The sequence below is a fragment of the Podospora pseudocomata genome, chromosome 6 (genome assembly GCF_035222375.1).
Source record: "Podospora pseudocomata strain CBS 415.72m chromosome 6, whole genome shotgun sequence".
Lineage (NCBI taxonomy): Eukaryota > Fungi > Ascomycota > Sordariomycetes > Sordariales > Podosporaceae > Podospora > Podospora pseudocomata.
The window spans coordinates 404,073-429,993 of record NC_085890.1 but is presented as its reverse complement, the minus strand read 5'-3'; the positions used below and the strand labels follow the sequence as shown (position 1 = coordinate 429,993).

Here is a 25,921-nt window from a genome sequence, read left to right as displayed (position 1 = left end):
CGAGGCTGTTGATGGGGGGGAAACCTTTGATCATTGAATGATTGTAAATATCTCACATTGAACGCAGGATATCACCCGCATCTTGGTCGATGCCCGATCAATATGCGGTTTTTTTCAAGGTATCCCAATTGGTAAGATCCAGGGGTTGGTTGGTTTTGGTACCCTTCCAGAAACCTTCTCCCGCAGACAGCTCGTCTCCTAATTCCCCAACCCACCATCCATCCGATAGTATCTGCAGTTTCGCATGAATCAAACGACAAATAATTTTGTTTTTTATGAAAATCTACACATCTCATCTGAAAGTGCACATTGTACTTCATACCCGCATTGACACCACCACCCAAAACCCACAGACCCGGCCACCACCACCACCACCACCGAGCACCGACGACTTGTTACCTCACCACCCCCTTTGTTTCACAATCTTCACTCCCCCATACACCTAACCCAACCCACTTGACCACCATCTCAAAACATGGCGGAGTGAGTTTCCGCCAGCCCATTCTCGAAACAAAAAAGTCTCCACACGCATCATTAGAGTCTCTTCCTCCCCCCTCCCCCTCTGCTTTCTAGAAGCCTTCCATTCTTCTTCTCCTCACTGACGCCTCACCGCCCCTTCTGACAGTGACATTCGTCTGTGTTTCGCCCCCCAGGTTTACCAAGCAACCAAACTGTCATATCCGGGGGGTTGTCTCTTCTAAAAGGAGTGGTGTGGTCTTGAATTCATATGCAAAGATGGTGAAAAGTTGTTCGGCGGTCCAGATTGGGAAAAGACTGCTTGCTGCTAGCTGTCTTACCTCTGTGCTTGCTTGCTTGCTCGCCATTTGGGTTGGGGTTGCTGCTAACCTTGGTGGTTGCGGTGTAATCAACTGTGTCTGTGTCTGTGTGATCGGTCTCTGTGAAAGTCAAACCCGTTAATCTCGGTGTCATGTCAAAGATCTGTGTCTCGCTGGCACCCAAGTGTACAAAAATCCCAGTGAGTGGTAAACAACGTCTAATTTCTCTTTCTTTATTTTTCCTTCTTTCTCTTTATCCCTTTGGGCTATGCTCTCTGCTATGCGAAATGACCTGCAATCGGCGATATGCTATCCCCCCCAAACACCTCCCCTTTTTCTTCTTTCCTTCCTCCCAACTCCAGAGTAACACACACACCCACACGTGCAACACACGCAACGCAACACAAACAAGTAGAACAACGACAACAACAACGGTATCTTTGCTTCCCATTCCCTTGCCCTCCCACCTCCCCCCCCAAAAAACACAAAACATATCCTCCCAACCCACTACCAAACACACCAACAACAGTCTCGAAAGAGTGATGGGGATCAACAAAAAAGAGCTCTTTGCTTTTGTCACCAACCACCAACCACATTTCCCTCAACTTGTAACAGACTGCCAAAATCCAAGACAACAAAGCAAGAAAAACAGAAAAGTCAAAAACAAAGAACAACAAAAAACTCCAATGCTGTGTATGTAAAAAAAAAAAAAAAAAATAGATATATATAGAGAAAACGCCGGTATCTTTAACTCTCGGTCTCCACGACAATGTCAAGCAGACATGCGCAGAAAAAAAAAAAACCTTGAGAAAAGAAATGCAAATTAAACTTCGATAAGATAGAGGGGGTATACCGATTTTTTTCCACAAGAGAAACAACAGAAGAAAAAACAACAGAGCGAGGGAGAGAGTGATGAGATGTAAATGGAAAACCCAAAAGCAAAAAAAAAAAAAAAAAAAAAAAAAGTTGTCGAAAACGATGGAGCAGGATTTGTTGTGGGCAATCCATTAAAAAATGTAATAGTAGAGTTTGTCGAACAAGAACCACTCGGGAAATCTTTAGGCGGCTTCTCACGCTGCCTCAAAAACTGGGACAGCAGCGGCATCAATCATCTCTTCCTCAATCGAGTCTTCGTACGCCAGCAGGGCCCAAACCCTCCAATGAAGAACACCAAGATGCGCCAGGCGGACGGCCATGTCGTCGATGCCAGCTTCCTCGCGGGGATCGCGGGGGGCCCTCTCGCCAAACAAGCCATTGTTGCGATCGCGCAATGATTCGCTGGGACGGTTGGCTCCCATGATGCGACCGCCAGTGGCGACAGAGAAGAGCGAAACAGCAGACATGTGCTTGAACTCGTTGACCCGCTTGGCCAGCTCGGCGAGCAATCGTTGCTGGAACTGCGCTGCAACCTCCTGGAAGAGTTCCTCCTCGATATTTGTCACGGCATTCCGGATCTGGTCCTCGAATCCGGGAAGGGATGGTGGCGCATTGACGTAGCGCAAGATCTGGAGGGCAACCGAGTCGGCAAGACCTCTCCATTTTTCTCTGGAGGTGTTGGCGGGGGGTGCCGTGTGAAGAAGCGCAAGAAGCGAGTTGTACAGGTCAAGAGCCTTGGTCCGGGACTCGGCAAAGTCCATGCTTGGTTGAGCGCACAACTCACCCGAGTTGCGAGGCGACGAGAAGGTAGATCCCCGGTCGCTAAAGACAAAACTCGAAGGCCGAGAAGACACAAAGATGAACTCGCCCGATGACCGATTGCTCAGAGCCCCTTCCTCGCGGACATATGATGGTACCCTGGTGGACAGATGAGTGATCTTGGAAAGACGGTCCAAGTCCTCGAACTTGCGCATGCAAATCTCCAAGCAGATGCTGTCGTACATGTCGGAGCGTAGCTTGAGAAGGCGGTCTTCATCAAAGACAAATGTGCACGGCGTGGTCTCTGACCGGGTGGTAGGAAGGACGAGTCGGGAAAGAGCATCGAAAAAGACGGACATGTTGCCAAAGGCTTGCGCATGAGGCATGGGCGAGTGCTGATATATCCGTTCGGCGTTGCTCTGAGCAGCCTTGTACCATTCCCGGGCCGATAATACGCTGAGCTTTCTGGACTGGATCTTCTTCATAAAGAAGCGCTGCTCAAAGTGCACAGTGTCCTCGATCAACACCGGACGCAGGCATCGTATCTGGTGGTTGGCAACATCCAACTTCATGGCCTCCAAGACACTCAGCAAACTCCTCATACCCTTTACAAGCTCGGCTGGATCGTTGTTCCGGTTCCCGTTGCTGAGCTCCTGGTACATCTCATCCACCCATTCGTCGCGCATCGGAGCACAGTGCAGCTTCAAAACAGCCGATAGCCACGATGCTAGGGCCTCGAGATCGGCAACGCCACGGTTGAACTGCTGCATCAGGAGATCCACATTCAGCCCTTCGTTCAGGAGTTCCCGATCCCGCTGTGGTACCAATGTCTCGATGATGTCCCGAACCGCAGTGAGGAGTGCCGGGAGGCACCATTTCCCATCAGCATACCTGCTCATGAAGGTTTCCCGGTCCATCACAAACAGAATCAGCTGGTCCAGCAGCGCATTCCAAAACTGATTGGCCTTCTCCTGTTTTCTCCTCCCTTTTTCACCGTCCAAGTTGGGGCGGAAATGGAGCTCGGGATCATAGTTGATATCATGCCTGAGCTTGGGATTGTGTATTATCTTGGTGACATCGAGTTCGCTTAACGTGCTCTTGGTTACTGGTGGCTCGAGCGGGCGCGTGGGTTGTGGTGAGGAGCGACGGGTGGGTGGCGGTCTCCGGTTGGGGCCTTCGGTTAGATATTCGGCATTGACCTTCTCGTTGGAGTTGGTTGAGCAGGAGGACGGGTTTCTAGACAGTCCAGGCGAAGGACGACCGACTACTGGTGTGGCAAGTGACCCATTGGCGTTGATATCCTGTGTCCCACGGGGCAGATCCTGAGCAGGAGGGACTTCCCTCAGTGATGGCTGGACTTCAGGCTCGGCTGGCGGCGCACGGGTTTCCGAGGGGGCGTCTGGCATGGGCTCCTCGCCCGTAGCCGAATCGTTTCTCCTATGGGTAGGCATGTGGCTTTCGAGTCCTCCTCCGGCACGTTGTTCGCCCATTTTCCAACTGTTGACAGCCACGACCTTATGTATCTGTGGGCTGGGTGAATTTGTCGTAAAATTCCGATCAGATCAAGCCCCTTTTCAAAGAGCAATGACAACGTGGGGCAGAGGCCGCAGCTTTTATATATCTATTAACTTGGGAGTGGGTCAGCATGAATCCAACGGCGTCGACGCAATCAAGTGGGAAAAGAAATGGGGAAAAGGTGCAGGGAGCGTGGAGAGCAGGCAAACAAAGCAGTGGGCAACACAGTCTCCATGGAAGACGAGGTCTCGTGAGATCGGGAGCGTGCATGAAGCAATGTAGCCACGGCCGCGCTGTTGGTCGGAACAGGAGAGGACCCTCGACGGAGCACTGTAGCAGCGGGATACGGTTGTGTACAGGTCCAAGTCCTTGATTGTACGAAGGTGAAGCGGAACCAAAAGGGGGGAGGGAAAAGTGTCGGCTAACCTGCAAGTTTCCTAGTTTCTCAAGTGGTCTTCCTGGACAGCGATGGGAGAAGCCGATTCGACCTCGTCGTGATCCAGGGGTTGTTCTCTCTTCCTTTCTCTATATTCCTTGCACTCGGTTCTAATTCCACACGCAAGCTTGCGCTCTATGAATCTACTATGTCGAGGTGTCGCAGCACAGCACAGCACAGCCAGTGGGCCACACAGGAGGTGAGTGTGAGGCGGTGGGCGGTTGTTGGTGTTGGGTCAGACTGCTTTGCTGGGCGGTGTCGGAGTTGTATCAGTTTCGGGGTTTCTCAGTGCTGCAACAGCATGCACCACGACAATGAAATGTCTGTCTATATGTGCCTGTGGTGTAGCTGGTGGGGTGAATGGCGAGCGGCCGGAAGAGGCAGACAAGTGGAGGGGGGAAGACGACGGAAGAAGTAATAAATATAATGAGAAGAAGGAGCGAGAGAGGAAACAAACGGGTGAGTGAGATGGGGCCGTGGGAGCAGCGGCCGTGACATTAATGAGATTAGTACACGAGAGAGGGAAAAGCGAGAGAAAGCGAGCCAAAGTGAGCGTGACAGCGCGTCCTTTTTGTTGGAGGGATGGCAAAAAAAAAAAAAGATCACAAAAAAATAAGGGAGAGGGAGAAACAGTGAGTGAAAGAGTGACACGAAGATGGAGCATGGAGCATGGAGCGAGCGAGTGGATGGATGGATTGCGGAAAGACGAGAAATGGAGGAACTTGAACCCACACACCATACCGCCCACTCCCACTGTCCCAAAACAGAGGGTGCCGCAACGGAGTATCCAGGCATGCTAGCTGCATCCTGGCATTCAAAGCACATTTTGGTGTGATAATCACACGCCCCCCTGGTTCCTTGGCGTTGACTCTCTGGTGTGTGCCTTCCCGGCCGAGGAGGAGGCGGATGGTATTTCCCATGGGCAGCAGCGGGCAGCAGTGGGCATCGGCAGCAGGCACCGCCCTCGATGGCTTGCGACCTGCGATGCTTCATCATGAAGAGTCAGTCACAGTCGGAACATGTGTCGTCAGGTCCAGCAATGAGCGACATGCCAGCCTCAAGGTTACCACCAGCCTCCAACCTCGGGAGCCGGATCTGAATTTTTTTTTAAGGCGTGGTCGTCGAGATCTGCAACGATGGGGCCGGCGATAACGAGGCAAGCAAAAACGGAACCTACGGAACCTATTTCACAACCTCCCGCTCGTTGAAGTCGGTCTTCTGGAACATCTCCAAGGTTTGGTTCTGTTTCTTTCCAACGGTCACTGGGCCGAGCCTCACGATTCATTCCTTCCATCTTCTTGGGTTCTGCCCTACGTCCATTAACCTTCAACCCTGCCGTTGGCCCGTGTTTTCTTGTAAGTGACTATCATTATCGCCGGTGGATTACGAACCAAGGATGGGACATTCTGCCGTACCCTCTGTGCTGACCAGAGGTCGAAGTCACGGGCACCGAAATCGCCTGTTCCGGTGTTATCAACCTGTCACCTTGGACGGTATGGTAGGTATGTAAGGTCAGTGCCCCATCCTCCAAGCATTTTTGGAACAAAAGGGGCCGTCGGCCATCATCAATCCTACCATCCGCTGCCCATCACCCGTCACACATCACACAGGGCAGCACACACTCTCTCTCATACACAGCCCTTGGGCGGGCCGCAATTGGCGCCGGTCTCGAATTAATCCTCCCCAGAATCAATGCAGCTTCATAAACATGGCGCCAGCCCTTTGGGCGCTCTATCTATCATCATAGCTCCCGCCACGACCCTGCTCGCCCATCTCATACTACAAGGAGCCAAGCTATGGGATTAGCATCGTCCACGGCACTCGGAGGCTTTTTCGGAGCGAAGCGGCCCACTAGATGGCCAACTTGCAGCTCTTGTGGGTGGTGGTAACATAAGCCTGGCGCCAACTGTGGACGGCCCAGCACAGACGAACATGACACCAGCCTCGCTGCCGGGTGAGGTTGGTACGCCGGGCCTGGCGCTGATATCTTTACTTTTTTTCTTATACCGTGCGGAAATAACCATGGAACGCTGCAGTCATACTTTTAACCATTGAATAATAAGACCGGAACATGGAATGATCTGGATTTTCCATTGCGAAGCATTCCATCCCCGGAGCCAAGCGGGTTGTGGCTCGATCAAAGAGAGATCGACAGTCTTTTTTTTTTTTTTGTTTTTTTTGTTTTTTTTTTGTTTTTTTTGTCTTTCGAGCGATTCAACCCACGATGGCCATCCATTGGCTTGGACGATGCCCGTTCTTTTTGGTCAATCTCGTATTGCATGTGCCGTTCGGTATGCCCGTGGACAACGACATAATAAAAGGGCAAGACATGCTGTGGTTCTGGAAAGACGAGCCATCAGATCTCGCAGAAGCTTGGAAGCCTTTTGGGGGCGTCAACATGGACAGGCAAGAAAATTTCTGCCATCTGCATCCTCCTGCGTCTTGCTTGCTTTCTTTCTGCAGGAGGCGGGCGGCGAAAGCATCTCGATATGCAGCCAGACAACCAGACTGACTCATCTTTGGATACCCAAGAGAAAAAGAAAGGAAGAGACGAGAAATGTGACCGGACCGTACCACACGCGGTTTCCGAAGACACACGTGATGCTTTCCCTCCATATCCATTTACAAAAGCAGGGCAGTTCCACGATGAATTCCAAAAGCAGATGTTGATGTGCTGACTCCCTGCTGATGGGTCAGCACACACAGGTCAGGGCATCTGAGACACCGCCTTCTCCATCGAGCATGGTGCCGCATCCCCAATAACCACCACCAAGCGATCCGCACGACTGGATCATCCCGCGCTGCTTTCCAGCCACACTTCAACTCAAAGGGCCCCAGCATCTTCGACATCAGATCAAACCTGGTAGTGCTTTCTTTTCTTGGTGCGATGTGTGTATTTCCGCGAATGGGACGGGCAATGCCCGCTTGGAATTCCCCTTTGCTGCATTAGTTTGGCTGCTTCTTGCATTAGCAGCTGTCAGCTCAAATGAGTCTTTTCCATTGTTTAGACCAGACCAGACCTACAGAGCACTCGATATTATCGAGCAATCGATATCAGCCGCAGAGCTGAAATCTCGAACCGCTTTGGGGCACACCTTCGGGGACCTCTGAAGGTGAAGAAGAAACGACATCCACCAAGAAAAAGACCCCTTTCACCATCCTCCTTACACCTCCTGGCTGCCATTCGATGGACATGATGATCTGTTCTCTCTTTCTTGTCCGCGATGGGCCCCGATAAGTAGGTTGTTTCTGTTGCCTCGCTTGTGGCCTCTTCCAGAGACTGGAGGGCTGGTCATCTGGTGGTAGGTCGGTCGTGGTCTGATGATGAAGGTCAAATTCTCACATTGCACACGCCCCTCCCCCCCCCCTGGTCTCGATACCACAGCGCCGGGATAGCCCAGCTTCGGGCTTCAAGAGTGCCAGATGTGGGCGGATCCCCCTAAATATCCCAGAACCACGGCCACATGGCGAACCCGCAGTTTGGCAAATCTTCCCAAGCCTTGACGAGGCCGGTTCTGCCGATTTCATCATTCGGCGGACCGGTCTTGGGTTACGGATGGAGAGATTGGGAGTCCGGGGGTGTTCTCCAGGGGGGACCTACCTGCATGTTCAAATTGCCCATTTGGCCATGCAGAACCTCATCAGAACGGCGCCAGCTGCGATCGTCAGTAGCCAGATGACCAAGGCCCACCACCGCCATCGTCGTCCACGCGCGGACACGGGTCACGGGATTGTCTGGTGATAAGAAGAGAATGCAACCTTTTTTGGCCACCACCGGCAACGATCCACGATCTGCCTTCTCACCAAGAAAGCACGCTGCGCAACAACTCAGCTCGCGATGCAACTCCAGCGCAGCTCGGCATGAAACTAAACAGACGGCCTCTGACGCGATAAGCTGAGGCCCAGGCTCGACCAGTGGTGAGTGGCGGCAACGCTCGGTCGTTCATCACCGGCCAGCGACATTGTCACTACACACACACACTAAAAAGTAACAACAAGAACAAATCACTATACTTGATGCTTGCTGCATCTAGCTCTCTGGTGCCACCACACTTTGATGCGGGCTGCCTTTTTGGAGCCAGACCTTTTTGCCCTAATGTGTAAAGTTGCGTCTTTCCTGACCGTCGGTGGACATTCTTGTTACAAGTCACACACCCCAAGGGCTTTCCTGCGGATGCGACGATGCGAAGTGTGTTGTCAGAAAGATGGAGCCTGAAGCAAGGCAAAACAGGAATCCGATCAAACAAGACGTTCTTGTCTTGGTGTCAACTCTCTTCTGGCCAGAAGTTGTTGGAGATCGACCACGAGTCATAGCCATCCGAATAGCAATGATAGCTAACGCTTTTTTTTTTCGAGGCGGCTGAAAGATTTGATAGGACCGGATGGCTTTTTACTACAAGTGACAATAAGCCCAACAATGCGGCCCGAGGTAGATCTGCTTCTGGATTTGTTCGATCAATTACACCCCCCGCCATCGAATATATGCCTTCTGTCTACCTAAGACACCACTGTGGGTGTGTCTGATCACAGAAATGATCGAGCGGGGTTGGGGCCAAACGTCTAGACAAGTCCAATCACCTACCCATCCGGTGGAACTTGGATGTTCTAGACACAAGAATTGGGGAGAAAGAAAAGTACATACCAATTCTGATACCAAAGGAAACCAGACCTCGAATCCAACACAAGACATTGCAATACAACTTCACACAAAGCCAAGCCGGCAACTGTTATGCCATTCATTCAGCTTTTACTGGAAACACTTGTTTGCTGCTTACGCACAGATTTTTGCTTCAGGCTTTTACCATGTTTTTTTTTTGGTCAAGTTTGAGGCGAGCTTGTTGGGTTCAACCTGTGCATGTGAGGTGAAGTGTTCGGCGAGGGTCAAAACTCCCCCCCCCTTTCTCCCCACCCCCGGGCCGATCCACCACCACTCACCCCCCACCCATCCACACACACACCTCGGACCCTTTTAGCCCTAATCTTTGCATCTGGGGTTCTCTTTCCCAAACCTCCTCATCGGGATCAGTGCACGGCTGCGGAACAGTTCAACCATGCACAAATATATGATAACCATGGAGAGGCACAAATATTCATGACCTTACCATTCTCATTTCTTTTTCTGCCCTCGAATTTACGGACCCCGCATGACTATCCCCGGCCCCGCAATCCGGACATGCCGCCGGGGGCGGAGTCGGGGGGGTCGGTGGACACCGCAACGGCACCGACACTTTTTTTCTTTCTATTCGTTGTTCTCATGTCAGACCAAGGTCAGACGCGCCGGGAGATCATCCGCGCAGAACTATAAGGTTTCATGTTAGGGAAGGTTGTTATGCAACCGAACTGTGAACCGGATGTGAAAAGGGATTACCTAGTGTAATACATGGGGTGTGGAAGTTGAAACGAGACAACACTACTACCTACGTCTCTTCACCTTTGGTAGACCTGAATGCTGGGGCGACAACTACAGGTATTCTCGTTTAGAAAACCAGACAAATTCTTGACGCGGGATAGGTAGGTAACTTGCTTTGGCATTGCCTGCGGCGTTTCTGAGTGGGACGTGTTGCTTTTCCTTGTTCCTGCGATGCATATAGCCGCTGCGTCTGCTCAGAGTTGAGCTTGCAGCCAAGGTAGTTGGTTGTATCTATCTTTCGGGAGACCGCAGTTTAGCAGTCGGTATCTCTGAATAGTCCCGGGGGGTTATCAAGGTTGACTAGGTACCTTACCAGAGCGGGGAAGGAAGGGGTGATCAAGATGGATGGTCGCATGAGGAAGTTGATATCGAGCTCAAAGTTCCCTTTTCTCTGGTAAAAGTGATCGAGATGGGTACTTGCAGGGTGGCTACGACATGGCTCTGGGGGTTGGGGCGGGGTTTCCTATGTTCACGGGCTACCGCTGTGTTGGTAGCGACTGTTTGTGCGCGGACTACATGATCTAGGGTTGCGGGTTGAATGATGATATCTGCTCGGTGAAAGGGTGGTGACTTACCGGTGAGGAGCAAACTACTACGCAAGCTGCATTGCGTTGCTGCTGGTAGGCAGGACGGGATGGAGAGAGGGGTGAAGACGCTGCGAGGATCTTTGGGTGAAGAGATAGGTCATATCAAAATGATGGTGTAGAGGCCTGGATGTGATGAGATTTTCCAAGGCTGAGGCCAAATGTCGAGGCCACCCAAGCCAGATAGATGGTGGTAGGAGATGCTAACCACCAGCACCACGAGCTCAATCACATGCAGAAATGAGTCCTGAATTTTGCAGTTCAGAAACAATTTTATGCAGTTTGCTCAATTCCCAGTCTTCGGCCCCCAATGTTTGCCATGATACTTCGAACCGAGCACACCTCCCAACCTGGTGCCGAGTTCTCGCAAGACAGTTCACTATCAACCCGTGGACCTACCATCCCGACCACCCGTCACATCACCACGGCCCAAGTCACAACCTCGGACTCGTCCCTCGACCCAATCATTAGGCCGATTTCAAGTTTTCATCTGAAAAAAAATCCCCAAAGCCTATGGCCGCAAACTCGGTCTCCTACCCGTGTTTCCTTCGAGAATCTCAACGGGCCATATTCCTGGCCGCCACTTTTTGGGAGAATTCTCCGGATGGATCCCGAGAAGGTGGCCAAGCGGCTGACGGGCATTGACCGCTCTGTCTAACAAGATAATTTTTGTCCCTGCACAAGAAACAAACAACATATGTGGCTTTTTGCTTTGAGAAGCTCGGAAAGGCCAGCAAAACGGATTGGCGATCGTTGGTCTGGGGAAGATGGTGGAGAGGCCTCGCTTATGTACACTACCCTCCATTTCTATCATATGAGTTTAGATGGCCGGTGTTGGTGAGGCCCATCTCATTTTCCTATCTGATATTGTCGTTATGTCCTGTCCAGTTCCAGAAGGCCACCTAAGACGCATACCGTTGAAGGAAGCCAACCCACAACTATCGTGAAGAAACAAGAAACAAATATCCTAGAGCCGGCATAAACGTGAAAGAGTCTGGGAATTGGTTGTTGAGAAATTTTAAATTAGTTTTCTCTTTTGATGATCTTGTCCTCATTATCATGCCTGCGCAAGGCAAACAACCGGTCTCCCCACCGCATATCCACCACTGTCTCATTACTGCTTGGTGTAAGTGTTGTGTAAGAAGAAACCAAAACCCAACGCCGTGACATCGCCAAACCAAAGGCAATTATTATATACCTAAACCACCAATCTGATTCCCTCCCATCAAAGCTAGTTTAAGAGCTGAGGAAGATGGAGCCCTGTTCCTCATTAGCACACGCCATAACTGTAAAAGAGCACGATTTTGACTCACAGCCATGAAGAGACACCACAAACTCATGTACGGGCTCAGTCTCTCACCGATCCTGGCTGACTTCCAAAAGACACCCATAAGGCCGGTCTTGTTTCTGTCGAGGATGGCGGGGAAGATTTGGTGGACGTGGGCGCATGTGCTTTGTCGTGAGTTAGTATGAGAATCCTATAGGACGGTGAAAGTGAGGGGTGAAAGTACCAGATTAGGAGGAGGATTACAAGGAGGAGTGACTGGAGGTTGAAAAGGGCGGACTGTTCACCATCATTAGCTTTTACTCTTATGTCGCAACAAGACATGGAATGAAATATACCATTTTGTCGGTTTTATTCTTATCGATTGTCTTCAGATTTTTATGGTGTGATACAGTATTGGGGTGATTTGGTGTTGCGAGATGGTATGTGTGAAGTACGCTGTGAGTTGCCTGCCAGAAATAAAGATGTCATCACCTCTGAATTGAAGCCAAAGTGACCCCCGTGTCGTGTCCTGACAAGCTCGGGCCACCTGTCCGGACCTACTTCTAAATAGGGCGAAGGCGGAGCCCCTGGCAGGGATGTGCGGCTGGAAGTTCTGGAACCGTTCGTTTGGGCGATCCACACGACGACTTTTTGCGGGGACCTTGATGGACGATGCTTCCTTCTTCCATCATCATCAACAGCTGTAACTTTTGACGAAGCTGTTCAGATTAACCCATCGCTGATATCGACCGCCCGAAGAGGATAAACTTGTCAATGATTGTCGACAAAGATTCTGAACCAGAAGACAATCGCGCGTTCGAAATCCATCCATCAACAACGTCACAAGCTCACAACACCAACGCGAACTACAACTCATTCCAACCTTCCCAATAATCACCACCCACCCACCCATCCTCGCAAGCCGCGACCAACTTCCCCCCAACAACCCCAAAATGGAACCCCGCGCCCGCGCCGGCAAAAATGTTGGCAAGATGAACTTTGGCCACAACGAGCTCGCCCAGCTCCTCTACTCCCACGGCGACGCCCGCCTCCCCCTCAACGAGACGGTCCGCCTCCTCGACGAGGTCCTCACCGACTTCATCCAGGGCGTCTCTTTCGAGGCAACCCGCGCCGCCCACCACGCCGGCCGCCAAAAGGTCAAGTTTGAAGACTTTGAGTTCGCCATGCGCCGCAACCCAAGGTTCATGGGCAAGATCCAGGAGGTGTTTGAGAAGAAGAAGGAGATTGAGGCCGCGAGGAAGAATTTCAATATCGAGGATCAGTGGATGAAGGATGCCGAGAGGGAGGAGAAGGAGAAGGCCGATCGGGAGAAGGAGAAGGCTGGTGGGGAAGGGGGGGAGAAGGCCAAGGGGAAGAGGGGACGGCCGCGGAAGGATAGGGGGACAAGTGCGGGGAGTGGGAGCCAGAGTCAGAGTCAGAGTGTCCAGCCGGAGGGGTCGGGGTCGCAGTCGCAGAGTCAGCAGGTGGATAGGATGGATATTGGGGAGGAGGACTTGGAGGATGGGTTGGATGATGATTTGGAGGGGGATGCTGATGTTGTTAGTGCCATCAGGCGGAGATAGGTTTGAAGATGTAGGATTTGCTGTTCTTTTTTCTTTCTTTTTTTCACGGGAAGGAAGATATATCATAGCGATGGAGTTTTGGGTATTGTTTTATGGCACGATCAACAGAATAATACAGGACAATGGCGTTTTAGCTGCGTATGTACATGAGCCGTCAGAGGACCTTGATATGAATGGGATTATAAGAGAGCATATGATTCAAGTGTGTCAGATGTCATTAGATGTCTATTAAGCTGCGTTCAAAGCCTGCGAACATACCACCCCCATTGTATCTATTGGATTATCCAGGCTCATCTGTACGCCTATTCCCTCCATTCCTCCCCCTTGGACATCTTCTTCTTTTTCTCCCCGTTCTCCTCGTTCACCACACCATCGCCGTCCTTGGAAGCCACCACAATCTTAAAATCCCCCCTCCCCCACGTCTGGAACTTGCTCAGCGGCATCCCATCCAGCAACCCACTCGTCCGCTCCCACGGAACGCCAAAAAGCCCCGAGTTGATCTTGCACATCCTGACTTGGGGAATAAAAGGGCAGTCCTCCTGGTTGAACTTGACGTCGTTGAGCTTGGACAAGAAATTGAGCATGGCTGACTCGGTGTGCTTGAGGATCTCATCCGGGGGGTCCCGCTTGGCGCCGACGTTCTTGCTGGTGAAGAGACAGGCGACGTAGTGGATGTCTTTTTCGTGGGGGGACCGGCGCTGGGGGTTGGATTCACTTTTGGAACCATCGTCGTCGTTCTGCCTGGCCCAGTTGAATCTCTGTTCTTGGGGGTGTATGGAGCGTTTTGGGACTTGGATCCAGTTGGTGGTTTCTTCTTCTGGGGGTTCTTTGCTGGCGTTGCTTGTTTTGCCATCGGTGTCTTGTACCCCGGCGTTGCCAACCTCATTCTCGTCAACTTCAGCTCTATCTTCGTCTTTGACCTCAGGGACATCTTTGGCTTCGCCATCACCCTCCACACTACCAGCTTCGACCTCATCATCCCGAACATGCCAATATTTGTCGGAATGAGGGGCAATGAGAAGAGCCGTCCCGACGAGCTCATCCGGGGTAAACTCTTGACAATGCTTCCTGTAAATCTCAAAGGCAGCTGGGTAAGACTTCTTGAAAGCGAGAGCAATACCGCCTCCCCACTTGCCAATCGTATTACAGGCGTGAATGAGGACACTGTTGGGCGGGGCATCAAACAAATCACCCTGCTCGTAGGTGAGGACAAGTTTTCTAGTCTTTGGTTCAGAGCGAGTTTTTCCAGGAAGTGAGTGAACTGTCGAGGTACTTGATGCCCTGGTTCGGGTGTAGTGCTGTTTCTTCTTGTTAGACTGATGAAAGCGTCCTCCTGTGTTGACCTTTTGACGTTGAGGTTGGGGTGGTGGTTTGGTGTCTCTCACTTCCCAGTTTTGTTCCTCTTGGGAGAATGAGTTGAGGTCTGCCAATGAGGGCTTGTCCTCCCAGGATGATTCGGCCAGGGATGGTGCCATTGTGGTCGACTGGGGCTCAGTGGCAGAGTCCAGGAGAGAATCTTGGGTCTTTTGCCGCTTCAATCGGGCTGGTGGACCATAAAAATCGGTGATGCGATGGTTCACTGATTTAGAGGAGGCACCAACGATGGCACCAATGCGTCTCTTGGAGGCCATGATTGTGCGTGTGGAGGTCGGTCTTATATGAAGATAGATGAGTCGTGAGGAGGTGCTTGGAGTTTGCCATGGCGTTGCCTTCCAAGAATGATACAACAGCAGTTTTGCCAAACAAAAATGACAGGTGATGCAGACAATCGACGCGTCTATAAATGAGAGTTCTTGCTGATTGTGTAACCATTGTCTATCTGGGATCTGGGATCTGGAAAAGCACGAGCCCAAGCCCGTCAATGAATTCCTTTGCCGATCACTCCTTTCATTTCTTCATTTCTTCAATACCGACACTGCAACTCTCAGCCAGCCAATACAATAACTCTCCGACGAGAGACCTGCCTAGCGAAGACGCTTCCAAAGATAATCTGATGCACTTCAGAGACGGTCAAAGTGGCTGTGGATACTTCGTACTGATGGATCTTGAAGCCAAAATTCGAGTGGATAAGCACTCATATGACGCTGACCCCCACATACCTACCCCTCCTAACCAAACACCTTCTGTCCTTGGGTTTAGCACCGTTCGAATGACGCAGAGATGAAGCACGCAAAAACCGACGTTCAATGTCACCCGCCGCGATATCGGGCGGGTAGAGCCATAGTATGGTCGACCCCTGGCATCCGACGAACGGTTCCCGTATCCGATGGCTGTCACTGCCTGCCAGCCTGGATCACAGCATGGCGTCTGTTTGTGTTGACCATTCACAGTCGCAGTTCCGTCGCCCAAGCAGTCAGTCAGGCTTAAGGTGTGCCTAGCACTCCGCCCGGTCCGGGGGTAACAGCCCCCGGGCATGCTATTCTCTCCGCTTTTGAGGTGCTTAGGTAGGTTTGGCTTTTTCTCGTTGAACCATAAACTTCTCTTCTTTTCCTCTTTCTACATCTTGTTAACGGGCAAGATGAGTAATCCTCTTGTGGTTTTTGTCCAAATACACTTATATTTTCCGCAATTATGTCCCGTTATCTAAACGTACCTAGCAAGCAGTCTGAGCAGAGCGATGATGACGATGTCATTGACAACCTTCCTATGGAGGTGGTGGCCACTGGCAAGGTTAGGACTTCATCGCCATACTTGACAACAAACATACAAAATCTTCGATCACGGTCCGTCAGTCCAAACCCGCAACGAGGAGCCTTATCGTCCTCACCTTCACGCCGTGCTCCAGCTCCAGCCTCGCCAAGGTTCCCTACCCTTTCTCGAGAGAAGCAAAAGCAAAGTGCCTTCTCGAGGTCATGTCTTGCATTCTGGGAGAAGAATAAGGGACCGATATTGGTGGTCTTTGCACAGTTGTTTGGTGCTCTCATGAACGTTTCGGCAAGGCTACTCGAGTTGGAAGGAGATGGAATGCACCCTCTCCAGATTCTCTTTGTGCGGATGAGTGTCACTTCGATACTCTCTTGCATATACATGTACTGGAAGAACATTCCCGATTTTCCCATGGGTCCCAGGAATATCAGACCTCTGTTGCTTCTTAGAGGGTTCAGCGGATTCGTATGTGGAGATTATCCCCTTTAACTACGAGCTCTGATACTAACAAGCCCGCAGTTTGGTATCTATGGCATGTGGTATTCCATGATGTACCTTCCCCTGGCCGAGGCAACAGTCATCACCTTCCTCGCCCCCTGTGTAGCAGGCTACATATGCCACCTGCTGCTCAAGGACCCGTTCACTCGCAAAGAACAGATCGCCTCGTTCATAGCCCTCGGAGGAGTTGTCCTCATCGCCAAACCCACTTCGCTCTTCTTGTCTTCCACTGATTCACCTCCGCCATCGTCAGGGGAAGGTTCTCACCATCCACCTGGAGACAATGCAACACCTACCCAACGTCTTTTCGCCATCTTGGTTGCCTTACTCGGCGTCCTTGGAGCAGCGGGGGCATACAGTACCATCCGCTGGATAGGCAAACGGACTCACCCGCTAATCACGGTCAACTATTTCTCTGTTTTTAGCACCATCGTCAGCACCACTGCTTTACTTGTCTGCCCACTGCTGGATATCGGACAGCCAGCCATCAGATTTGGGTTTCCGTCGTCAAGTTATCAGTGGTTTCTGTTGGGAAGCTTGGGTATATGCGGCTTCGGTTTGCAGTTTCTGTTGACGGCAGGGCTCGCAGGAGAAAAGAGCAACAGGGCGACGGCAATGGTGTACACTCACATGCTGTTTGCTGCTGGGTTTGACAGGTGGGTGTTTGGACACACAATGGGGCTGTGGAGTGTGATGGGGTGTGCCTTGATCTTGGGAGGGGCAATGTGGGCGGCTCTGGGCAAGAAGAAGGTGGAAGGGGCGGGGTCCAAGGAGCAGGATGTGGAAGGGGGCGGTGCCAATAGTAGAGAAGAAGGGGTGCCGATGTTGAATGGAGAGGACACAAGCTCTGGGGACGAGGAGGGATCTATGGAAATGGATAGGCTGAGAAGTAGATGAGAGATGGATATGAAAGTCGCGGCATAGGTCAGGACTAAAAGGGGGTAGTGGTACTGATGCGGGAACCCTAACCCTAAAGCACTCACTGGTAAGTGTCAAGAGAGATACGGCAAATAGACAAGTCAGCACTTGGAATCATGGTGTCGAATATGTTGAATAACTACAAAATAACCACTATATGCACTCATCTAATAATTCCACCACAGAGTCACCGACTCTGCTGATGCTTTGCTCAACTTTCAGTCATTTATTTATACGCCAGTGCACAGACCACCTGGTTTGGTTTTTGGTTGGCAGTGATCAATCGCGTTTCCTGGAAATTTGAGAGCTTCCAGAGCTCGCGTCCGCCTTTCTCTCCCAAGTTCGCAGCCTTTCCACCGCCATCAAACAGACGCCTTTTGAAACGAACAACTTCGAATTGGCGACATCTGATACAAATCATCTCTTCGAAAGACAAAGACACAAACACCAGCATCGAATATGGTTCAAATCAGCGAAGTCCGCGGCAACAGCCGCGACCATCGCACAGCGGCGCACACCCACATCAAGGGCCTAGGTCTCAACTCGGCGGGTATCGCTGAGAAGCAGGCTGCTGGCTTTGTTGGACAAAACTCGGCGCGCGAGGTACTTTATCTCTGTTTCCGACTTGATGTTTCAAGCAATGGGCATTAATCATGACATACATACAGGCATGCGGCGTTGTCGTCGACCTCATCCGAGCGCACAAGATGGCCGGCCGTGGCGTCCTCCTCGCCGGCGGTCCAGGCACAGGCAAGACAGCCCTCGCCCTCGCCATCAGCCAAGAGCTCGGCACCAAGATTCCCTTTTGCCCCATCACCGGCAGCGAAATCTACTCGACCGAAGTGAAGAAGACCGAAGTCTTGATGGAGAACTTTCGGCGGGCAATCGGGCTCAAGGTCCGCGAGACCAAGGATGTGTACGAGGGCGAGGTCACAGAACTCACACCAGAAGAGGCGGAAAACCCCTTGGGCGGTTACGGCAAGACTATTAGTACTCTGCTCATCGGGCTCAAGAGCGCGCGAGGACAAAAAAAGTTGAGACTGGACCCCAGCATCTACGAGGCTATTCAGAAGGAGAGAGTTACTGTGGGTGATGTGATTTACATCGAGACGAATACCGGTGCGTGCAAGAGGGTGGGGAGGTCGGATGCGTATGCGACTGAATTCGATCTGGAGGCGGAGGAGTATGTGCCTATCCCTAAGGGTGAGGTACACAAGAAGAAGGAGATCGTGCAGGACGTGAGCCTGCACGATTTGGATGTGGCCAACGCTAGACCGCAGGGGGGCCAGGACATTATGAGCATGATGGGCCAGCTGATGAAGCCAAAGATGACGGAGATTACGGATAAGCTGAGGGGCGAGATCAACAAGGTGGTGAGCAAGTATATCAACCAGGGTGTGGCGGAGCTGGTGCCGGGTGTGCTGTTCATAGATGAGGTAGGGTTTCTCTCGGGAAAAGGAACTACTGGCAGGATTTGGCTGACCTTTCTCACAGGCGCACATGCTCGATGTTGAGTGCTTTACCTACCTCAACAAAGCGTTGGAGTCCCCTATTTCTCCAATTGTGGTCCTGGCTTCGAACCGGGGTGTCACCACCATTCGTGGGGCTGACGACCTGGTAGCTGCCCATGGCATCCCCCCTGACTTTTTGTCTCGCCTCCTCATCATTCCCACCCATCCGTATGAGCCCGAGGAGATCAAGAGAATCGTACGGATTCGGTCAACCACCGAGGGCGTGCAGCTCACAGACGCCGCTGTCGACAAGATTGCGGAGCATGGTGTGCGTATCAGTCTTCGTTACTGCCTCCAACTATTGGCTCCAGCCAGGTACGTTGTCTCGGGTGTTTGCTGTTGGTCCAGAAAACTAACAAAGGTGATGTGACAGTATTCTTGCTCGGGTCAATGGCCGCTCTCAGATTGATGTTCAGGATGTTGCAGAGTGCGAGGACTTGTTCCTTGATGCCAGACGTAGCGCCCAGGTGCTGGCCAGCGAGTCGGGCCGGGGTTTCATTTCATAAACTCGGTTCTCAGCACACATCGAAGTTCTATATCGTCGGTCTCGGAGCGGTGGGGTGATTCAGGGGTAGCGGCCAAGCAAGCTTAGAGCACGGCGGATAGGTACTTGTCACATCTCTGATTTTAACACGTATGATAGATGAGGATACCGGTCTGGTTGGGAAAACTGCGTTGCAGCTCGGAGTTGGCGCGTAATCACTTTTTTTCTGCTTTTGTTATGATATCTGTTTGGGAGGAAGGGAACATTTGCAACGGGAGCTGGCTGGCGGGACTGCGCTTGAGAAAGACAGGATGATATAAACAGCAACTCAACGACAACAACTATTATCATATTTTTTCTTTTTTCTTTATGACCGTCTTCCCCACACTCTGGCCAACAATCGGGACCCCTCTTGGGCTGGAATTTGAAGCGAACAAGAGGATGTCAGAAGAGGGGCCAGACCTGTTTCGGTTCACCATGGTCTTTGTCCAGCGTGCTCATTCCTCAACGGCATGCTCCCACATTCCTTGTGCCTTTGGCATTGTCATGGCAGAGAGAGGCTGGATCAAGACGATTTCTGGCCTGAAATGGGCCACTGCGAACGGAATGTCTGCAAACGCGGGGACAAAGAAAAGTCTGGTGCAGCCAACGTTGGAGCTGCGGCGCATACTGGCTCCCGAGACATCGACAACCACAACCACAACCACAGCTACGCGCCTCTGGACTGCCCACTCTTTTCCATCTGTTGTCACTAGGCCGATCACGCTGTCGTTCGTAATAATGTCATTTTAGACTAGCACCCACCGTCAGCCACGGAGCAATACTCTCTGGGGCACCCAATGATACGGTCATCCATTATCTGTCTCTTTCTCCCGTTGTTGGCCATCTGGAGAGGGGTCTCTGGCATTGTCTGGGGACGGTGAAATTAACGGGGAAGACAGATCACAAAGGATACAATCCCGACATATACTCCTACTGATTGGTCCTTTTTTTTTTCCATTCTCTCCTGGCGGGAAGTCACTCAGACAGATAACACTTGCAGAGACGGAGAGAGGCCTTTGCCTCCTCTTGACACCGCTCATACGCAGACGCAGGGCAACTGGCCAACCACAACGGAACCTCTTGGGTGTAGATGGAGTTTCCTTGTTTGGCAGTTTCTTTCTTGTCCGGATTCTTTTATGACACCATCTCCTGTCCTCATTCCAAGACATACATACAGAGAGACAGGCAGGCCAGTCATACACCTCGTAAGACCCGGCCCTGCCCTGTCCAGCCCAGCCCAGCCCAGCTCACCTCAGGCTTCGTCTCCCAGGTGGAGGTGGAGAGACAGGTCAAACGCCATATCCAGGAGTAGGGGTGCCCGGTGAGGAGAGAGAGGAGAGGTGGGAGATTGTGCGTCCCGATAGACTGGATCAATCTGCGGACTAGTCTTTCTGGCTGTAGGCCCCTCCACTCCCTACCAGTCTTCCCCTCTAATCCGTTTGTTGTCTTACTCAACACAAAGCTTTTTCTGGTCTTTTCCTTCTTTGCCTCTTTTTTTCTCAGAGAGCTCGAGACGCTAATCAGCCCGATGGGAAAAGGGGGAGGAAAAATGACAGAAGTAATACCTTCGTCCTCACAGCAGCAGCGGCAGCCACCAGGTTCACAGCAGCAGAAGCAGCAGCAACCACATCAGCAGCAGCAGACTGGCCCTTTAACCCGCTCAGCCATGTCTGCTGCGAGGTTGGCAGGAGGGGGAAGCACACCGTCCACATCTTCGTCCATAAGAACGGCGGTCGGAGGCGGAGAGTCAGCATCAATACCGGCTGCAAGGGCCACATCGACAAGACAAGACACTCACATTGTGACCTCAGCTCCTCTTTTACCCTCTGGCCCTGCCCATTCTACTCGTGACTCTTCTTTTTCTTCCTCTTCGCACGGGCATATTTTTCAGCTCGGCAGCGGGCCAATAACTAGAAAGCGAGCGGCGTCCATTAACACGGAGGAAGCCAACAACCGTTCACGGATCGAGAGCTTGACCCTTCAGACACCTACAAGCAATCCTAGTTCTTTTCACGGTGACCGTGTTCCAGAGGACAACGGTTCTGGGCAGGATCTTGTCTGTCTTTGCGTACCTCCACCGAAGATTCCAAGACCAAGAAACGGTATGTTTTTATTTTTTTTGTGCCTTTGCTGTAAGTTGATCGCTGATTTCGGGCTGTGGTCAGCTTTTATACTCTATCGCCAAGCCCATCAAGCGACGATTGTTCAACAAAATCCTGGTCTCGCCAACCCGGATATTTCCAAGATCATTGGCGAGAACTGGAAGGCTGAGCCAGAAGAGTCCAAAAACAGGTGGAAAGAGCTGGCAGAGGCGGAAAAGCTGCGGCATCAGACACAGTTTCCAGGCTATCGATACCAGCCGAGAAGAGGAAACAAGAGTGGTGCTCCATCAGGTAGAACAACTGCGCCAGGACAAGATCCACACAAGTGTCCAAACTGTGGAGGAAGATACATTGCCACTCCGAGAACACCATCTACGCCATTCATGACTCCCACGGCGGCGAAACAGCCCCCTTTTCCAGGCGGAGGAGGCCATCCACCACCTCCGGGCTACCCTCGCCACCAGCGACCTCCACCAACGCCTGCTTCGGTAAGAGGAGCCGCTCGACCTCAATGGGGACCACAAGGAAGTGGTGCCAACCTTTACGATATTCGTGAACACTACGAAGATGCTTATTCTCCGTCGGAAGCCAAGCGTAGGAGGTACAATGCAGCAGGAAACTATCAAAACTACCATTCCCTACCATCACCCCCTCCTCCACTACCTCATTCATACCCTGGGCCTCCCAGGGGGTCTGTGTCTCGAGCTTCGATGAGCATGAGCAGTTCGCCCACACCGGGTTACGGGCCTCCGCAACTGCCGGGTCCATCTTCCATGCTTGCTCGTGTCAGCCCAGGACCGAGCCCACTGTCAGGAGGTAGCATCACGGGGAGTATGGCTCCTCCACCCGTTCCCAGAGCCCCAAGTTTGTCGTTGTCCATGTCATCTCCGTACGGCCCTCCTTCACACCAATACCCGCCACCGCCACCACAACATCAAACATACCTACACCAATCCCAACAACAACGCACGGGCTCATTGCCGTCTGTTCTCTCCGGCGGTGCTTCCCAACCTCCGACTGGTGGTGAGTTTGACGAGTCCCTCCGCCTGCCTCCCCTCCATCTGTCGACTTCAACGAGTAATCCTTCTACTTCTCGAATTCCAATCTCCCCAGACAATGAATCCGAAATTGGAAGTGCCTACCCTTCCAGTATCAAAACCGCATTCTCTTCTTCCCACCCACCTTCTGCCTTTTCTGGTACCCAAAGCAACCCCCGTCAAGACTCCAAGGAGGAGGAAGCCGCCCGACGCAGCGTGGAAGCGATGGTAATGTCCATTTCCTACATCAACAAGCTCCGAGTTCTGGAACGAATTTCTCCTCCTTTGGGTTCAGATCCCCAGGGAACTCGGAAGAAGAGGCGAGGCCCTATAATTGCTGTGGAAGGGGTTGATCTGTCTTTGATGAAGCTTGTAGGCGGTGTCATCGAGCGTGCCCTGCGCCAGGAAAGAGGCGAGAACTGGGATATCATGACCTGGAACGCCGCCGATGACGAATCGTCCGACGACGGGGCAACAGAAGAGCGACCCGGTAGCTTCTCCAGCAGGGAAAGCAACGCCAGCAGCTCCAAGGTCGTCCTCGGCTCCAGAGCCGGCAGCACGACGCCGGTTCCGTTCCGCCAACCATCCGACTCTAGCCCGTTCGAGACGTACCTCCGCACCATCACAAAGTGGCACGCCAAATCGAACGAGATTGTCTCGTTTGTCACTTCCCCGCAGGGCTCCTCCTCGTCGGCGAGCCACCCCTCGTCGGATACCGAGTCGATGACGCCCACCCCTCGACACCGGCATCCTCTGCCTGGTCATGCGTCATCCCCAAAGGTGCCCATCGCGCTTCTTCCTAGCGGGTTTAGCTTGACGCTGTCGGATAAGTTTGCTTGTCAGACACCCATTAGTGATTCATATGCGCCGGTGGATCACTGGCAGTGGATGGCTACGCTTTGGAGGGGCGTTGCTGGGGCGGATTTGGTGGTTTATGTCAAGGGGATTTATCAGCAGCAGCAGCAGCAGTCGTCGAATTTGTCGCCGAAGGAGCAGCAGCAACAGGGGGGAGGTGTGGAGATCAAGGCTGGGGGGTTGATTGCGGTCAAGATTCCTGTTTTGATGTCTCAGGAGGGGGGGAGCAGTAGTCAGGGGGAGCAGCAGCAGGTTGTGGTTGATGAGAAGATTGAGAGGAGGCTTGGGTTTGAGGTTGTGGAGTGGGTTAGGGGAGGTAGTTGGCTGGGACAAGGAGGGCAGCAGCAGCAAGGGGAGGCGATGGAGTTTTAGGATCGGTTCAGTTTAGGATAGATTGGATTGAATGTTAGAAAGTTAGAGGTGACGGTTGAGGCTGGTAGACCTATCCCGGGGTGAGAGTAGGGAATAAACCTATCATAATAGTGTCTATTGTCTATATGTTGTGCCTGAGGCCTGGCCTTTGGTACTCAAAGTCACAAGGGAGCTTGGGCCAGCGAAGTGAGCTAAGCAGTAGATTGTTTTTGTTCCAAAGCTGCGACTCTACAATTCCTTTCTCTCTCTCCTTTCGCTCTAAAAGTTGCCCGAAAGGTCGCCTAAAAAAATTACTTTATCTTGCTTGAACCTTCAAACCAATCAAGCAAATACGAACAATACAATTGACGGCCTCTGGCTCCCCGGCTTCCAGCTCACCCTCCGGTGGGCAAGACCCCCCCCCTCAGACCCGTCTCGGGTCCCCAATAATAAAAACAACAAAGGCAAGACCAACAAGAAGAACAAACAGAAAGAAGAGAAGTCTCACAAATTCAGCGCCGGCCGGGCCCCTACCCCAAACCCGCTGGCCGCATTCATCTCTACCGGGGATCGAGACATCCAGGATATGCTCAATCAAGCCTCCTGTGTTACTGCGGGCCCGCCTACCTTTCTATAGACGGGTTGCTACGTTTCCACACGCTTCTTTTTTCGCTCGTAGGCGATGCTGATTTGTTTGCAGACGGTGCTGGTTTCGTTTTCAAGCAGTATCAGTCTTCTTTCCAGGCGGTGCTGATTTGGAAAACGGCCCAAGTTGGGACGACCGCTGGCTTGGACATGGGAAGCACCTACTTCCTATAACAACTTGATACAGATGATGTTTAACGGGCATATTCAAAACTGAAATGAGTCAGAACAGAGACCCATCACACCCAGTTCTTCAGCCCAAGCTGCGGCGGCCACTGCTGTAGCGGCAGGGCCCGGTGCTGACCCGGCCCATAGCCGCCAGCTGTGTTGACTGAGACAGTCAGAGATTGGTAACACCCGGGTGGTTGAGGAAGGGTATGCCCTTGTGAAGGGTACTGAACTGCAGGGGGAAGGAAGATAGCTTTACTAAGACATCTGTAGGTCTTTGGCTCCATGAATATCGCCATCATCACTTTTCAGTGGTTAACCAAGGCTTTCGGCTCAATTCACCGATAACCAAAACTAAAACGAAGACCAGGCTTCGGACAGCTCCGGCGCCGAGCCGGATAGCAGTGGTGCCCCTGCTCCGGCTCCTCTAGAGATGGGCGTTGCAGAATTCACAGGAGAGTTCCTGACCAACATGACAAGTACGTCTGAGATGCAAACTGCCGCGAATCATATATCGATCAGACAACACGAAGAATTGACGGCTTTGGTGGTACAGACTGGAAACAAGACCCACGTGCGGTTCGATAGAGCGGAAGAGGCCAATAAGGGCAGACTCCAACAGGTAACTTCACTTCACTGTCATGGCAGCATGAGTACGGGAATTGACAATTGGAAAATTGTAGCGTATCAACTTTTTATAAGGCTCATCTGTTGGAGGAGAGAGCAAAGGGAATGAGGCGAACACATGGGCCGTGTGAAATTTCTGAAGTTGTCTAGTGTGACATCCTATGGTGGAAGTCTTAGGAATATTGTAATAGGTAGAATGACAGTAGGCGAGGAGGGGGGGTTACAGCATGATTACCATGACAGCCTGCTTCCAGATTCTTTAAAATTCCGGGCATGATCTTCCAAAGACTACTAGCTGGCATTTCAGCTGTCCCACAACAGACATCTATGTAGACATGGACTTGTGAACTCGACATTGTTATAACAGCTCAACAGTCCCAGGAACCCAAATCAGCAGTCTGGTAAGAATCAATATACCAGTCAGACAGTCACCAGTCTTTTTTTCAAGTCCCGGCCTTAGGAAAAAGCAGGAGTAAGAGTGCCCCTTCCGACGAGTCTGTAGGGAATTGACTTGGTAGAAACATGATGAGGAAAGGGATACTGGGCTCTTGTCTAAATGTTAAACTTGCATGATCACCTAACTCGACAAAGAAACACATGAGGGTCCAACAACATCAATCTAGGAGTTAAGGTAACACCAAAAGGCCTTATAGCATGAAGCTAAGGCTGTATAAGATGGTCTATATACCTTTATATATAATCCAAAAGCATGGAAAGAAATCTGAAGGCCTCGAGAGTATCATTCAAAGGCCTCAAAAGAGTATCTAAACACGTTCAAGCATAATCCAAAGGCCTGAAACCATCATCCAAAGGCCCGAAACCATCATCCAA

The 25,921-nt window shown here is 51.7% G+C and overlaps 7 protein-coding genes across 7 annotated transcripts; 4 read left to right on the top strand and 3 right to left on the bottom strand.

The window, feature by feature from the left end:
- Positions 1–1,846: 1,846 nt before the first annotated feature.
- Positions 1,847–3,901, bottom strand: SOK1 (Protein SOSEKI 1; the record flags this gene model as incomplete). Its single annotated transcript, XM_062892112.1, has 1 exon — positions 1,847–3,901. One exon carries the CDS (start codon positions 3,899–3,901, stop codon positions 1,847–1,849), a length of 2,055 nt encoding a protein of 684 aa, XP_062740187.1.
- A 7,175-nt stretch (positions 3,902–11,076) lies between these two features.
- On the bottom strand, positions 11,077–12,412 carry QC762_604160 (uncharacterized protein). The gene is made up of 4 exons (XM_062892111.1): positions 11,980–12,412; positions 11,868–11,920; positions 11,670–11,808; positions 11,077–11,616 (listed from the first exon to the last, which is right to left on the bottom strand). The coding sequence occupies exons 1-4, from the start codon at positions 11,980–11,982 to the stop codon at positions 11,593–11,595; spliced, it is 219 nt and encodes a 72-aa protein (XP_062740186.1). The 5' UTR covers positions 11,983–12,412; the 3' UTR covers positions 11,077–11,592.
- A 164-nt stretch (positions 12,413–12,576) lies between these two features.
- QC762_604150 (uncharacterized protein) lies at positions 12,577–13,206 on the top strand (the record flags this gene model as incomplete). The annotated part of the gene is made up of 1 exon (XM_062892110.1): positions 12,577–13,206. One exon carries the CDS (start codon positions 12,577–12,579, stop codon positions 13,204–13,206), a length of 630 nt encoding a protein of 209 aa, XP_062740185.1.
- A 302-nt stretch (positions 13,207–13,508) lies between these two features.
- POA1 (ADP-ribose 1''-phosphate phosphatase) lies at positions 13,509–14,952 on the bottom strand (the record flags this gene model as incomplete). Its single annotated transcript, XM_062892109.1, has 2 exons — positions 14,592–14,952; positions 13,509–14,504 (listed from the first exon to the last, which is right to left on the bottom strand). Exons 1-2 carry the CDS (start codon positions 14,835–14,837, stop codon positions 13,509–13,511), a joined length of 1,242 nt encoding a protein of 413 aa, XP_062740184.1. The 5' UTR covers positions 14,838–14,952.
- A 97-nt stretch (positions 14,953–15,049) lies between these two features.
- On the top strand, positions 15,050–17,247 carry QC762_604130 (uncharacterized protein; the record flags this gene model as incomplete). The annotated part of the gene is made up of 2 exons (XM_062892108.1): positions 15,050–16,317; positions 16,372–17,247. The coding sequence occupies exons 1-2, from the start codon at positions 15,778–15,780 to the stop codon at positions 17,245–17,247; spliced, it is 1,416 nt and encodes a 471-aa protein (XP_062740183.1). The 5' UTR covers positions 15,050–15,777.
- A 480-nt stretch (positions 17,248–17,727) lies between these two features.
- On the top strand, positions 17,728–19,285 carry RVB1 (RuvB ATP-dependent DNA helicase pontin; the record flags this gene model as incomplete). Its single annotated transcript, XM_062892107.1, has 4 exons — positions 17,728–17,871; positions 17,937–18,704; positions 18,763–19,094; positions 19,153–19,285. The coding sequence occupies 4 exons, from the start codon at positions 17,728–17,730 to the stop codon at positions 19,283–19,285; spliced, it is 1,377 nt and encodes a 458-aa protein (XP_062740182.1).
- A 1,569-nt stretch (positions 19,286–20,854) lies between these two features.
- Positions 20,855–23,862, top strand: RFG1 (slightly ste11-like protein; the record flags this gene model as incomplete). Its single annotated transcript, XM_062892106.1, has 2 exons — positions 20,855–21,407; positions 21,471–23,862. The coding sequence occupies 2 exons, from the start codon at positions 20,855–20,857 to the stop codon at positions 23,669–23,671; spliced, it is 2,754 nt and encodes a 917-aa protein (XP_062740181.1). The 3' UTR covers positions 23,672–23,862.
- Between the last annotated feature and the right edge of the window lie 2,059 nt (positions 23,863–25,921).